At 39.1% G+C, this 15,984-nt stretch overlaps 2 protein-coding genes across 2 annotated transcripts in view; both read right to left on the bottom strand.

The window, feature by feature from the left end:
• NME5 (NME/NM23 family member 5) overlaps positions 1–6,222 on the bottom strand; it is a gene marked incomplete at both ends in the record, with an annotated part of 35,076 nt that extends 28,854 nt beyond the window's left edge. The window contains one exon of the mRNA XM_079704096.1: positions 6,094–6,222. Within this exon, the coding sequence (XP_079560222.1) occupies positions 6,094–6,222 (129 nt within the window). The remainder of the gene's footprint in view (positions 1–6,093) is intronic.
• Positions 6,223–7,148: 926 nt separating this feature from the next.
• Positions 7,149–14,987, bottom strand: LOC307051227 (bromodomain-containing protein 8-like; the record flags this gene model as incomplete). The annotated part of the gene is made up of 8 exons (XM_079701557.1): positions 7,149–7,463; positions 8,031–8,208; positions 9,446–9,514; positions 9,613–9,702; positions 12,128–12,285; positions 13,134–13,403; positions 14,252–14,530; positions 14,967–14,987. The coding sequence occupies 8 exons, from the start codon at positions 14,985–14,987 to the stop codon at positions 7,413–7,415; spliced, it is 1,116 nt and encodes a 371-aa protein (XP_079557683.1). The 3' UTR covers positions 7,149–7,412.
• Positions 14,988–15,984: the final 997 nt, after the last annotated feature.

Here is a 15,984-nt window from a genome sequence, read left to right as displayed (position 1 = left end):
CAATAATACCTCATTAAGTCATTAATAATTTGAAATTAGTACCAATCTGACCACAAATTTGAGATTTATTTTTGTATTATGAACAAAGGGCAAGATAAGAAAGTTAAATGTAGGCTGTAAATAAGAATTATTTAACCTACTTAAGAAAAACTATTCCTGTCGGGCAGCCTCTTTCAACATATGGTATGTTAATGACAAATTCATCATATCTCCTTCTTAAAGTAAAAACATGCCAATCATCAATATTCTGTTAATACATACTTTGCATAAAGTAACAAAATTGGACTTTAGAATATTCCAAATTCATCTTTCCCTATCTATTTGTGATATTTTCCTATTCATTGTGAAATTTTCCTACATATTTTAGGGAGCTGGTCTCATTATGGTATTTAGAAATAGTACGCAGGATAATGATGCAGTAAACAAGTTTTTCACTTGAACATGAAAGTTGTATATTCTTTATTCTGGTTCTGCCATAAATATGTTGATTCACTATGACTTTAAGAATAATTAGTTAGCATTAAGTTTGTTAATTTGAAAGAATATGAAATGTTTGGGACAAATAAATGTTACTTTTGTTCACAAATGAGAAACTGTATGAATGAATTATTAAATTTTAAAAACCAAAGAAGCTGAATCAGTCATTCTTCCAATTAGAAAGTTTCACATTTTCCCTAAGAGCAACTATTTGAGTACATCTTGTTTATTTATTTATTTTTGGCTGCGTTGGGTCTTCGTTGCTGCGCACGGGCTTTTCTCTAGTTGTGGCAAGAGGGGGCTATTCTTTGTCGCCACGCACGGGCTTCTCATTGCGGCGGCTTCTCTTGTAGAGGAGCACAGGCTCTAGGCACGTGGGCTCACCAGTTGTGGCTCACGGGCTCTAGAGAGCAGGCTCAGTAGTTGTGAAGCACGGGCTTAGTTGCTCCGTGGCATGTGGGATCTTCCCGGACCAGGGCTCGAACCCGTGTCCCCTGCATCGGCAGGCAGGTTCTTAACCACCGCGCCACCAGGGAGGTCCCTTGAGTACATTTTTTAAAAAATCACTCCATTACTACTGTTTATCAGATCCACTAAAGGTGGATCATGAAGGAAAGGGCTCAAAATATAATAGAGGGATTCAAAGTAGACATCAAGGAAAACTCGCTGGAGTAAGGATGATGAGACATGGAGATAAATTACTAGGGGAAGGCTAAAAATCTCCAAGATTAAGGCAGATATCCATCTTTCTAAAATGGGTTAGAGGGCTTCCCTGGTGGCGCAGTGGTTAAGAATCTGCCTGCTGATGCAGGAGACATGGGTTCGAGCTCTGGTCTGGGAAGATCCCACGTGCCACAGAGCAACTAAGCCCGTGTGCCACAACTACTGAGCCTGCGCTCTAGAGCCCGCGAGCCACAACTACTGAGCCTGTGCTCGAGTCCATGAGCCACAACTACTGAGCCTGTGTGCCACAACTCCTGAAGCCCACGAGCCTAGAGCCCATGCTCCACAACAAGAGAAGCCACTGCAATGAGAAGCCCGTGTACTGCAACAAATAGTAGACCCCGCTCGCCACAACTAAAGAATAGCCCAAGCACAGCAATGAAGACCCAATGCAGCCAAAAATAAATACATATATATATTTATTTAACTAAATAAATAAAATAAAATGGGTTAGATTTTCCTGAGAGTACAGTGTGAATTTTACCAAGTGACCTACTTCTTAAAGTCCCTTCCAAAACTATCATGTGTCTTCAAGTTTCAGAAACTTGATAAAATTGCTTGGTTTGTAGAGAGGGATCTAAACTGCCCAGAGCAAGAATCTTGTAGAGATGCTTACTAGGTAGGTCAGCAATGCTATGAACACGCTCTACTGGACGAACATAATATTCTCACTAGTCAAGGATCAGTTACAGTACTGTAAAAAAAAAAAAAGGTGCTGACATCTATTCTCATATTAAAATTCATATAGTCAAGAAATAGAAGAAATTTGAGAAGTTATAACAGTGCCTGATTTAGTATAATCCTTGATTTTATTATTTAAAATTAAGATATGCCAGTATTTGTGATTCTTATGCATATTGATTTGAGTGCTTTTTTTGCTGCATTGTAAGCCCTTATCTGCCATTATACCCCTTAACAAGCAAGGGAAGCTATATTCTGCAGGTATGCTAGCTAATGCAGCATAATTTTAAAAATTAAGGGCTCATCTTAAACTAAAGTTGATACTGAATCAGTGATTCCATCAGTTGCTTTAAAATTAGATCAGAAAAACTTTTTTGGAATTTAGATTAATATTTTCACAAAGAGGGAATTCCCTGGCAGTCCAGTGGTTAGGAGTCTGTGCTTTCACTGCCAACGGTATGGGTTGAATCCCTGGTAGGGGAACTAAGATGCTGCAGCCGCGGCCAAAAAATAAATAAATAAATAGAAATCAACAACAACAAAAAAAAATATTTTCACAAAGAGGAGTCATTAGTTTGTAACACAGGAAAGACTGCCACCTACTGAAAGAATACATCATATTTTAGGAGGTTTTTCCTAGATGGGACAAGAAAGCCTCAAGTTCAATGAACTCCCACCTATAATAGAGCCTATTTTTAAAGCATACTATACAAAGGACAAATGATTCCACTGACATGAGACACCTGGAATAGCAAAGTCATAGAGACAGAAAGTAGAATAGTGGTTACCAGGGGTAGGGAGAGGGCTAAACAGGGAGTTAGTGTTTAATGGGTACAGTTTCAGTTTGAGATGATGAAAAAGTTCTAGAGATGGATAGTGGTGATGGCTGCACAACAGTGTGAAGGTACTTAATGCCCCTGAAATGTACACTTAAAAATGGTTAAAAAGGTAAATTTTATGTTGTAAATTTTATGTTGTGTATATTTTATCACAATTAAAACAAAAAAGAAGCATACAATATACCAAGGTGTTCTTTGGTTTGAAATTTCTTGCTGACTAGGGAAAGTGTTAAATATTAGCATTTATACTAAGTTTTTTTTTAACACTGTTTTAACTTATAGTTGTCATTAACTCCTTAATTATTTTTTCACTAATTTTTTTTAAAATATGGACTTAAAAGACAAATTGGAAACTTTATATTATTTGTATACTGTTTTTTTCTCAAATTAATGAGTAATATACTTACAGGGCTAAAAAACTCAAAGCAATATAAAAAGGTTTATATGAAAAATCTCATTCCCATCCATCCTAACCCAGCCTGTTCTTCCTTGCCCTCAATATGCAACCATTTTTTTTTTTTTTTTTTTTTGCAACCATTTTTTAATGGTTATTTATCTCCTAGTTTCATTTTGCAAATACCGGCAAACATGAATATATATTCCTTTTTCTCTATCACAGAAAGTAGCTACACATTGTTCTGCATCTTGCTTTTTTCCAGAACAGGACACAGAGAGGTTTATAATTAGTTGCATGGTATTCAATTTGGTGGATCACCAGGGTCAATTTAACCAATCTTCTAATGCTGGGTTGTTTTCAATCTTTTGCTTGTAAATAAATAATGCTGCAAAAAATAACCTAGATATAGGTCACTTCATATTAATACATGGGTTATAGGAGAGATTCCCAGAAGAGTACTGCTGGGTTTAAGGGTATATGCATCTGTAATACTGATAGATAATTGCCAGATCCCCTTCCATAGGGGTTATGTCATTTACTTTTATATTCTTGCCAGATGGTATCTCAGTGTCATTTTAATTTGCCTTTTTCCTGCTTAGAGATTGAGCATCTTTTCCTATGTTTCAGAAGCATTTGTTTTTCTTTTTCTGTGACCATCCACATGTACTGCCCATTTTCAACTGAATTTTTATCCTGTTCTAGCAGCTTTTTATATACTAGGGAGATTAGCCTTTGTGATATGAATTACAAATCTTCTTCCCAAGTTTGTCATTTGTTTTGACTTTGTTTATTATGTTTATTTGGCCATGTGCAAGTTTTTTATATTTATACTTTTATCAATCTTTTCCTTTATGGTACCTAGACTTTTTTTTTAAAATAAATTTATTTATTTTTGTCTGTGTTGGATCTTCATTGCTGCACATGGGCTTTCTCTAGCTGTGGCGAGCGGGGGCTACGCTACGTTGCAGCGCATGGGCTTCTCATTGCGGTGGCTTCTCTTGTTGCAGAGCACGGGCTCTAGGCACACGGACTTCAGTAGCTGAGGCACATGGGCTTCAGCAGTTGTGACGCGTGGGCTCAGTAGTTGGGGCTCGCGGGCTTTAGAGCACACGCTCAGTAGTTGTGTCACGCGGGTTTAATGGCTCTGCAGCACGTGGGATCTTCCCAGACCAGGGCTCAAACCCATGTCCCCTGCATTGGCAGGTGGATTCTTAACCACTGTGCCACCACGGAAGCCCGAGTTTTCTCCTTTTTTTATTTTTTAAAAGATTCAATAGGCAATATGACACTGTATATTTATTAGAGAATAAAAAACTGAAATTTCAAATAAGGATGGTAGAGAAAAAAGGAAGATTAAAAATATTCCATTCTAAAGACGCAGACATAGAGAATGGACTTGAGGACATGGGGAGGGGAAAGGGTAAGTTGGGTCACAGTGAGAGAGTGGCATGGACATATATACACTACCAAATGTAAAATAGATAGCTAGTGGGAAGCAGCCGCATAGCACAGGGAGATCAGCTCGGTGCTTTGTGACCACCTAGAGGGGCGGGATAGGGAGGATGGGAGGAAGATGCAAGAGGGAGGAGATATGGGGTTATATGTATATGTATAGCTGATTCACTTTGTTATAAAGCAGAAACTAACACACCATTGTAAAGCAATTATACTCTAATAAAGATGTTTTAAAAAAATTCCATTCTATTTGTTAATTTTTTTTAATTTGATAATGTTTAACAACACTCTATATTCATTTTCAAAACTACCAACTGCAGAACAAGTATAAGGCTTAAAACATTAAACGTTTGTAAATAACTGGAAAAAAAAAACAACAACCAAAAAAAACACCCAACAGGTGCTTCCCTGGTGGCGCAGTGGTTGAGAGCCCGCCTGCCGATGCACGAACCCGTGTTCGTGCCCCGGTCCGGGAAGATCCCACATGCTGCGGAGCGGCTGGGCCCGTGAGCCATGGCCGCTGAGCCTGCGCGTAAAAACACTCAACAGTCAAGAGAACGCCAAGTAAATAGACTGTGGCTCATCTGTACAGAAGAGTATTACACAGAAGTTAGGAAGAATGAGATAGATTCAGATGTAATGATCTAAGGGACTATGATAATAGTAATATCTGAGGGACTCTGTAAAGGGGGTCAAGGGAAGGGGACTGTCCTACTTTATGGGGGAAAAATGTTTGTAAATGCATTAAAAAAATCCTAGAAGAACAGGAAAAGTGTTAAGTGGTTGCCTCTCTCTGGAGTTTAGGACTTGAGCTGGGAGAGGAGAGATGGAAGAAAAAGAAATTTTACTTCTCATTTTATATCCTTTTGAAATGTAAAAAATCTTTTGTAGTATTATCACATGTAACTTTTATACTTACAAGAATAAACCTAAATTTCATGCTAAATACTAAGGATCTAAATGGGCTAACACATTTACATAAACATTTTTAAAAGGTAAAATCAAAGGTAATCTTGGACTTCCCTGGTGGCGTAGTGGTTAAGAATCCGCCTGCCAATGCAGGGGTCACGGGTTCGAGCCCTGGTCGGGGAAGATCCCACATGCCGCGGAGCAATTAGGCTCATGCACCACAACTACTGAGCCTGTGCTCTAGAGTCCACAAGCCACCTACTGAAGCCTGCGCGCCCAGAGCCCGTGCTCCGCAACAAGAGGAGCCACTGCACTGAGAAGCCCACGCACTGTGACGAAGAGTAGCCCCTGCTCACTGCAACTAGAGAAAGCCCGTGTGCAGCAAAGAAGACCCAACGCAGCCAAAAATAAAAATAAATAACAGTAATTAATTTTTAAAAATAAGGTAATCTAATATAAGTTTAGGGATATAACCCTATGCCTAAGAAGTTTCCAAATATATCTTCTACTTAAGATAAGTGAATTTTAAATTCTATTTTAGTTAAAAGCTAAGGAGGAAAATCCTAATTCACTAGAGAGAAAAAAAACATGATGATCCTGCCCAGAAGTTACCTGAACAATGGTGAATCCAGATCTGAGAATAATATCTTGTATCTCCTCCTCTTTGTCAACAATATCTGGTTTGATAATGGCCAGAGTCTTTTCTACATAGATCTGAGGTGGGGGCATTGATAGCTCCATTCTGGCTTTTCAGGGTACAATTTAAGAGATTCTTGATTGGTATCAACTGCAATGACAGGCACCCCCCACCCCAAATTTAATGTAATTGTGACTAAACAGCATTATCAGGTGCTTGATTTTATTAATTTATAAAGCTGGAAACTGTCATACCTTTTTCAACAAGCAGCGTCTCAATAATACGATTTCTACTCTGCGTCTAAGTCCTGCCGTGGGTTTACCTAAGCACTTTCATGGAGGTGGAGAGACCAAGGAGCAAGGCGAAAGCCTAGGACCCTGGGGGCCCAGGAGGAGACTAGGTCTGCAACCCTCCGCGCTGCTCAGCGGCCCGCCCCCCGGGAAGCTTAGCGTCAGGCCCGGTTGGAAAGCAGAATCCCTGACCCTCTGTAGTCTGCACCCCCAGATTCCTTCTGAATCCGACCCTCATCTGGGCACTCACCTCAGCCCGGGCTCCTCGAGAGTCACCACATGTTGTTGCTAGGAGACCGGAAACTCAGCTTAGAGACGGTGGCTGCAGAGGCCCAATTCCAGCAGAGCGCTTCACAGCCCTTGGCTAGCTCAAGAAAGGGAACCAGCCACAGGCATTTTTATTTCCCTTGCACATTTTAAAAGCAATAGACGTTTTCTAACATTTTCCTCATAATTTATCTTACTTCATCCTCCTAGCCATTCGAAGGACACTTCAATTATCTCCACTTTATGAGACAAATCATACACATTTTCCCTCGTCCTACCCCAGCCCCTTCCAGACAGTGTATGTAAGAAAACCCATGTTAAATACCTTCCCTATTTCACCAGATAATGCTATCCCCTCTATTCCCAGCTTCTGTAAACATGAAAAGGCAATCTTCGACTTGTGAAATAACATTTATTTAAAGAGCAGTAAAAGAGGTTTCATCTATTTACCTCTAAATTAAGCCTATGGAACAAAGACATGGGCAACATATATGGCATAACCCCAAATCTCAGTTTTCTGTGTTTTCTTTATATTATGTCCACGGGCACCTTTAATTCTTTGGTTGTAAGTTAAGGCATTATTCTTATTGGAAAAGAAAACAGAGAAGTGGTAAACAAGTACTGGGATCTTCTCTAGGTCAGAGTCTCAATGAAAGATCCAAATTCCAGAAAAGTTCAGGGTAGCAGCTCCAAGTTAGCAAAACAGGTTTTCCATCATCCATGGGGTTGGTTAGTTCTCATTCCAGACTATTTAAGTCTCTTCTTTCGTCTAACCAAATACTCAGCACCTACAGGGTCAAGGAAGACAGCAAGCTATGAAACTTTATGGAGGTTTGAAAGCAGTTTTATTTCTTTCTCTGCAGAGATTCGACTACACTTTTCCTCTTTAAAGTAAGAAGCTGCCCAGAAAAGAAACCCTGAAATGTCTTCTTCTGGCTACCATATCTTATCTCCTATAGATGGGAAAATGTGAACATATATTAATACCAACAGGTACAGCAACCAAAAAATGGACAGTGACTCCAGCCTCTGGTCTGCATGTTCAGCCCTCTGACTTGAGGCTCTGGAAGCAGATGCGCCCATTATTTATCTATCCCCAGGTCTCTTAAGAGCTCTTCACTGCTGCCTGCCTTCCTAGACTATTTTACTTCACTATCTATTAAAGCTGGTCCCACAGAGGCTCAGTTTTCCAAACCAGCAGGTACAATGTCAGTCCTTCAGGTCCTTGAATCACCTCTGAACATAAACTCTGGGAACACAAGGTCACTTCAACATCACCCTTATTCTCACAGACTTTCTAAAATCAGATTCCAGAAACTACATTCCTTTTTCTTGCAGCTCTCTACCTACAGTACCTGAATCTGTTCCAAGACTTCTCGCTGCATCTCCACAGCCATATGGTACACCTGATGATCAGAGTCATTGTACATCACAGCATTCTGGAACATCAGCATCAGGTCCCTCTGGAACTGAGTCATGGTGCGAATACGTCCCTTAGACAGATTCCTTTTCAGGCTAGTTAAGTCCATGGGTCTACAGGTGGCCAAGAGAAACCAGAGGAAATCAAACCTTCATGTGGAACATGTGGTGACCTCACATGCTCTCCTGAAGAACTAACCAGCTCTTAATGAAAACAGTAGTAAAGATAACAATCCCCATCAGATAATAAAATAGCAACAGCAGCTAATATACGACTGCTTACAATAAGCCAAGTGCTATGCTAGGTACTTTCTATATGAACTCACTTGATCCTCTCAATAAACCTATATGGTAGGTACCATTATCACAATTGGCAATGAGGAAACTGAAATCAAAGAAGTTAGGTACTTGCCCAAAGTCACACAGCTTAGTTTCCAATTCAGAAACAGCCTGACTCCAGAGCCCACAGGCCCAGCCATTTCACTTTACAATTGGAGGTATCAAAGTTATAAAGAGCTCCAATGATCAGTTTGTCACAGGGTGGTTACTGACCGATTGTTTACAATGTGTAGTCATATACTAGGTATTTAATCAACTGTTTTTACTGTATAATCAAAAGCTCAGAGTTTTTTTTTCTTCTTTCATGGAGATGAAAAGAAAATCAAGTGAATATTAAGGTAAATATTATATAATGTGATACAGAGAGTGGGTATATAAGAGAAGGCACAGCAGCATAGAAAGAGGACTGAACTGGGAGGTAAGACTCGGGGGTTTAGTTCTAGCTCTGCTATTCACTGTTGATCACAGACAAGTCATGACCACCTCTGAGTCTTAGTTTCCTCATCTACAGAATTAAGGAGTCTGTCTCCAAAGGTTCTTTTCTGATCTTTTATACACTACTAACATACACTGGTTTATGACAGCATTTTAGATGAACTATGTTATAAAAATCCAAAATACTGCAATCAACCAGTGTTTGTAACATCCATTTGGATTACCATCTTTGCCTTAGCATACCTATAACTGCCTGAATGAATAGTGTTCCTTTTAAAGATTTGCTCTGAAATAACAGTGACAAAAACTACCAAAGGCTAATGTAAGATTATAATAAATGGATCATATTACTTAAAAGTCAATACTGATAAAAGCCTCTTTAGCCTTTTGTTCCCTATATTCTCAAATGAGGACTGAGCTTACCTTACCATAACTTTATAAACTTGTTCAGCTGTAAAGTATATCTTGAGCTTAAGTAATGTAAATGAAATAAAGAAATAATATAACAGATGTGAAATAAAGTATGAAAAGATAGATATAAAAGCAACCAACCTTTCTTGACCCCTTTTCCACTGACCTTTTCACCACATCCTTGTATCCTGGGGCCTGCCTTTCTGACACAGGCTTCAGAAACAGACTGCTGAACCTGTTAAGGGACAAACCCAGAGAGGATGAAGAAACCCTGGAAAGTCACCCTAAATGAGAAGAGTGGCTGTGAATACCGAGAGTGGCTTGGAGTCCTACCTGTGACTGGCTATCATCTTCCAGACTGGCAGGAGAGTCTTCTTAAATAGCAAGTGATCCTGAACAGGGTCACTATGGCCTACAGCAGACCTATAGGATAAAGCAGAGCAGAAAAGAAACAGTAACTTCACAGATGGTATTCTGTTCCCCCTAGATGCTTGATAAGGTTTCCTCAACACATAGTGCTCCTAGTTAACATCTGAAGGAAATAACACCACAGGAATGAAACATGCTTTCATAAAGGACCCCAGACTCTATAAATATTCTCTTACTGATCAGTATTATCAAATGAAGTGGTTAGATTCTTGTAAAGTGTACTAAAAATAGGCAACTGCCTTTGCCTTTTGGAATCTTGCTGATTTGCCCTTTAGCACCTGTGACTCTAAAGAACTGGTCTATAAAAGTAGTCTTTGTTCACTGATGTCTCCCAAGTTCCCGGTACATACTAGGTGCACAAATAAGTATTTGATAAATGAATCTGGTCCTGTTTTTTATGCAGAAATATGCCACATTAAGAAGTATCTCTCCCATACTTCCAGGGGAAAAAATACTTGGTTTCATATCCCACGGAATTCTCTTACACTTCATCTGAATGCTATACAATTTAAATATTTTTCCTTTTCACTCTCCTCTGTACAGTAATCTTTAAAATACCAAGAAAAATCCATTTCTCCTCATGGTCCCTCCTTCTCTGGGCTAAACTGCCTAATTTATTTAGTTTTTCTTTAGAGGTGCAACTGCTCAATGTTTTATTTCATTTTATAATTTTCCCAGTTGGCAAGTTTTCTATTTACCCCAAAGTTAAACATCATGTTACACCTCACACTTTATACACTGCATTATTCTCTCTAAATAGGCTCTCTTCACACCTAAGGTTTCACACCTTCGTTTTGCTTTATGTACCACATTGTGTGCATCCATTTGAGCACAACTCATACCTTATCATTCTCCAATTTGAATAGCTCCACGTAACTATTCATTTTCATGATGCACTATCTCACCTGTATCTAAATTACATACCACAAAAATCAATTTTTCCTTAAGCCCAGAACCCTACAAGAACAAGGGACTTAAAGCCCAAAGCAAACCTCTTCCTTTGTCTCTCATCAGTCAATCAGAATAAACAATAGGTCCTTGGTACTGATGCAATTTTGTTCATATAGCCACAAAACAGGTATTTATTGTTTCCATTACATGAAAGGTACTACAATAGGTTTTGTAACTTCATAATCACCTTTGCAATATTTTAAGAAACAATCCCTTGCTTACCTTTATTTCCATCTATTTGGAAATGCATGCCAAGCAACTACAAGTAAAAGTGTGGGAGTGGAAAGGATATGCAGACTTAGACTGGTACTCCAAAGGTTCTACTTTACTCCTGAGAGTCAGTACAGACTAAGGAAGAAGCCAGAAAAGAGGGGCCTAGGGAATGTCTATCTTTCGAAGTAGTTTTAAGCTTCCCTAATGATAGCACAAGAACTCAAATGCCTATCTCCCCTTAAGCTATCTAGCCAAGCAGACTCAATTACTAATATCTACTGCTTTCTAATAAAGATTTCATGTTTAACCTAAATTCTAAGATAAGAGTGTGGTGTTTGCGTTACAAGATGCTGAAATGTCATGAGATAAAACATCCCAGATTATTAGAGATTTCCCGTTTTGGGGATAGTCATCATATGCCATCTGCTCATACTCACAATTGGAGTTATAGAAAAGCAAAGGAAACAATTCTTCAACAAGCTAGGTTTTTAGCTGCATTCTATTTGTGTAACAAAAATTTGTAATCTGCTATTTACAAAAATATATATGCATGGTTCAGTTGTATACCTTAAACAAAAGAAGGCTAAAAGAATTACTGGTTTGCCTTCCCACAGATAATGTAGGTGGATCTGGGATAGAGGAAAGAAAAAAAAACAGTTCATACTATCTTCTCTCAATACTTAGACACAAGACTAGGCCCAGAAGATGAACTATTTGTTACATAACAAAAATAACTTTGTTTTTCTGATTTAAAAAGAAATTCACTTTACTGAAAAAAATTAAGATTCTAAAATGTGCCCTCTGGCCCCATAGTTATTTATGTTAAAAACAGACAATTATATAAACAATTTCCCAAGATGTGTGAAAAAGGAACAAGGGCGATAATAACTTAAAAATAATTTTTAATTTCAAGTTAATAGGAGATGCTTTAGTATTTTTAAAAGTATAGTTTGTATAATATTGGACTTGAGTGATAATCTGACTCAGCAACATTTCCTGAATAAATAGAGAGAAGGATTACTTATGAAAGAGATTCTTAATGTTGGTAAAACAGTCTTGTTTTATAAGATGAAAGCATACAGACTCTATTTATACAGTAAAATTATATTTAATTCTAGTTCTAGTGTTTTCGAGCTCTAATTCTCTACTTTTCAATTTACAAAAGTAATCAATGTCCGTGGCAACAAATTCAAATAGGCGTAAACAGAAGTAAAAGTATTAATCCTAACAACATGGGATAAAAGTCTATACTTACAGCTTTGAGGAGGTAGCATGGCTGAAAATGATATCCACCAGAGGAGTCTCCTGGATGCTGAAGCTATCATCACACTCACCTGAAGAACGCTGGTCTTCCATCTCTGACACATACCCTTCACTCTGGTCCTCCTCTTTGGATTCTTGCTGAACCTCCCCCTGGGAATGCCAGGAAACAAAGGAAAGTTTAGAAAGAGATTTACTATCTTCAAGGTAATTTTTCTTGCATGGGGTAACTGAAGACTGACCTTAAGGTAAGAATAGGCCAGTTATATAAAGTTATAGAATAAGTTGGAGATAGGTGACTTAACTAGACCTAAGACAAAGAATTCTTAGAGAACTCTGACTCTGTATCCCAAGAAAAAATGAAAAAGCAATATACTCTATTCTAGATAGATGTTGTTTTCTTTTAAAACTGTCATTATTACTTGTGGCCCTGGAGCTAACTAGTCTAGCTGGCCAGATAATATTAATGATAATGGTATTCTAAATTTTACTGATTGCTTACTATGAGCCAGGGACTATGCTAAGTGCTGCACGTGAATTATCTCATTTAAAATTCACAGTACACCTATAAGGTAGAGCACTATTATTCCATTTCATCAGAGAAAACTGAGGTTCTAAAATGTTCACTAGGGCTTCCCTGGTGGCACAGTGGTTGAGAGTCCACCTGCCGATGCAGGGGACATGGGTTCGCGCCCCGGTCCGGGAGGATCCCACATGCCGCGGAGTGGCTGGGCCCGAGCCATGGCCGCTGGGCCTGCACGTCCGGAGCCTGTGCTCCACAACGGGAGAGGCCACAACAGTGAGAGGCCAGCGTACCGCAAAAAAAAAAAAAAAAAAAATGTTCACTAACCTGCCTAAGCCTACACAGCTAACTGATGCTAAAACCAGGATTTAGACCCTGGTAACTGAACTCTCTGGAGTTAGCCTATGTGCTCTAACCATTCTGCCTGCCTCTTTGTGCAGAGGACTGATCAGACAGCTGGTTTAAGTTATTCACTTACCTCTTCACTCTCTGTGGGTTGTTCCTGAAGTGCCCAAATATCTGAGGGAGGTGGAGCCACCTCTGGCCTTCCATTTTCTCCCAGTAATGACTTCTCAGCTACCAAGGGGTCTACCTTGGCTGAAAGCTCTTCAGGCTCTTTGCAGGGCTCCCCCTCTCCTTCAGTAGCTTCAACTCCCCTCGCCTCTTGTTGTCTGGTGCCAGATGAAGGGCAGCAGCCTTCACCTGATTCTTTGCTGCTAATGCACAATGGCTCCATTAAATAAGCTACCTGCAATCATAGTTTGTTAGATGTATAAGAACACCAGTGGAAATCATCATCTACATATCAATAATGCCACATCATTACACTACCAGTGTGACTAAGTTTGAGATGGTAAGGGTTAATTGATTCATTCAGTCATTTTAAATTTATCAAATATCTTATATACACAGGTACTGGGCTAATTGGTAGGGACCTAACAGTAAACAAGATAGACATGATTCTTGCCTCAAGGAGCTTATGTTCTAATTTTTCATCTCAAGTGTCAACTCGAATCAACTGGTAACGACTGTCTAAAAAACTGCTGAAAACTTTGTCTGCCACAAACAATGCAGATAGAATTGGCAATATGTGAACAATTGGCAAGACCAGATTCTTGCTGGTCTTGACCTAGGTTCTACTGAGTATGTAGAGTTGCCACATAAACTCTCTGTCCAATTCTCTTTATTTCTGGTCCTCAGCCCTTCACTAGGGAAATACGAACACTGCAAAATATTGCCTGGAAATCTTAACATTATAAGCTTCAAGGGGAGTGTGGGCAAGTGTCACCTCCCATGACTCTAAAAGAATGAATTACAAGGATACTCCTAAAGATAGGCCTATATACAGAAATCCCACTTCCTCTGATCAGGCTCCTAATGACTGGGATCTTAGAACATTCAGTCAAAAAGTACATATTTGGCACATGTTTTGTATCAGCACCAAGTGCTGGAGACACAGAAATGAACTCAGTTCCTGCCTATGTGGACCTTATATTTTAGTAAACAATAATTAGAGTGGTAGAAGTATGTATGGGTAAACATTCTCTTAGGAAGTTGAGATTCTTCCCACCTTTGGAAATAATGGCTCCCCATTACCTCAGAGAGAAAGTGGAGGAGGTTCTGGCGGCTGACTTGCTCCGCCTCTTCCTGAGATTCCTCACTGCCTCCGTCCCCCACAAGCAGCTCATGAGGTTCTCTCCCTGGGCTGCTTTCCTCTAGTTCCTCAGCCCCTGGCTCCTCAGTTTCCCTCCAGCTGCCCATATCAAGATCCAAACTGGAGTCCCATGAGCTGAAGAGTGACCTGCAATCGTTGCTCAACTCAGAGTCATTGGGATAATCTTGTTCAGAATCCAACCAAACCCATTCATGCCCCATCTGTAAATACACAGAAAAAAAAATGCATTAAATTCACTCAAATCAATATCCCTAAGGCATTTCCATCTCCCAATTTTGGTAGAAAGGGGTCAGAAATTTTTTTCGACTCAACATCAGGAAGAGCAAAAACTAGCTGAAGGGAGACATCAGGATCCGTCATTAGGAATAAAGTGATCCGTCATTGGGAATAAAGAAAAAGCCCTATGTCAAACAGTATAATAGAATTATCACCCAATAATTATTTGATGTTAGATTTCCTCATACTCTAATTTAGAGAAATAACTGGAGCATTGCTAGCTGAAATGAATTCCTCTATCCCAAACCACCCTTAAACTCAACTGCAAGGCAACAATTATGATGGACAAGGGATCTTTTCCTCAGCATATAGACATTTTTAACCTATCAACCATTAAATCCTCAATGCATACTAAGATACCTGTGGCATCCTTCTGGTCATATCCAGCTCTCACTTCTCAGAAACAGAACTGCAAATCAAGTTTTAAAAATATCTTTCCTTGCTTTCAGGACACCGTACTCCTGGTTTTCTTAGTCCTTCGTCCTCTCCCTTTTACAATTTTAATACATCCATCTTCTATGTTCTTGTTTGGGCCTCTGCTTCCTTAATACGTCCTTAAAAAAATGCAGCTACTTTGAGGTTTCAACTTTGATCTTTATTAAGGTGGCTTCCAAATCTCTCCACCTTTACTTTTTATATGCATTCTGGTCTCATTTCTCCATGCACCCAAAGGTCAACTCCCTTTAGGTGCCCTACCACCTCCTTCAACTCAACACTTATAAAACTAAAATCACTTTTCTTTCTGAACATCTCCCAATAATTTGCTCTCCCGAAATTCCTTATGCCTATCATCACTATTTTCTTAGTCCTGTTTTGACTCTTTCTTCTCTTATATTCAGTAAACAAGTCCACTTCCCAATTTTCTTCCACAATAATTTTTCTCAATGCCCATCCTTTATATCTGAATAAATGTGATAGCCTCCTGGTCAGTTTCTCTATTCTTAATCCAACCTGCTCTGAATAGTCTCCCTATTCAATGCTTTACAATAGCTATCACCTCAAATTTCTCAATCTGTCACTCAAAGCCCTCCATAAATCAGGCTCTATTTTGTCCCCTTATCCTGGTACCTGTAATTCACTATTCTTTAATATGATTCCTAATTACATTAGTCTCATTTCCCCCACCTCAGATGCCTATACCTTAATTTAGCTTGCTAAGCTTATAAATCACATTCTCTACCAACCCAAAATCTATGTCCTTTAATGGACCTCTTCCTCCACAAACTTCTCCAACTTTTAGGGCTCCGTTGCTTATATCACATGCATGTTTGCAGACTGCTTTGAAAATATACTGTAATTGCATTTAATTTTCTAACTCCTGGATTGATTGAACTATCACTCACAAACACGGTATCTTCTACTTCCTTAGGATCCTAGC

The sequence above is a fragment of the Hyperoodon ampullatus genome (genome assembly GCF_949752795.1).
Source record: "Hyperoodon ampullatus genome assembly, chromosome: 4".
Classification (NCBI taxonomy): domain Eukaryota; kingdom Metazoa; phylum Chordata; class Mammalia; order Artiodactyla; family Ziphiidae; genus Hyperoodon; species Hyperoodon ampullatus.
This window is presented reverse-complemented; position numbering and strand designations above follow the sequence as displayed.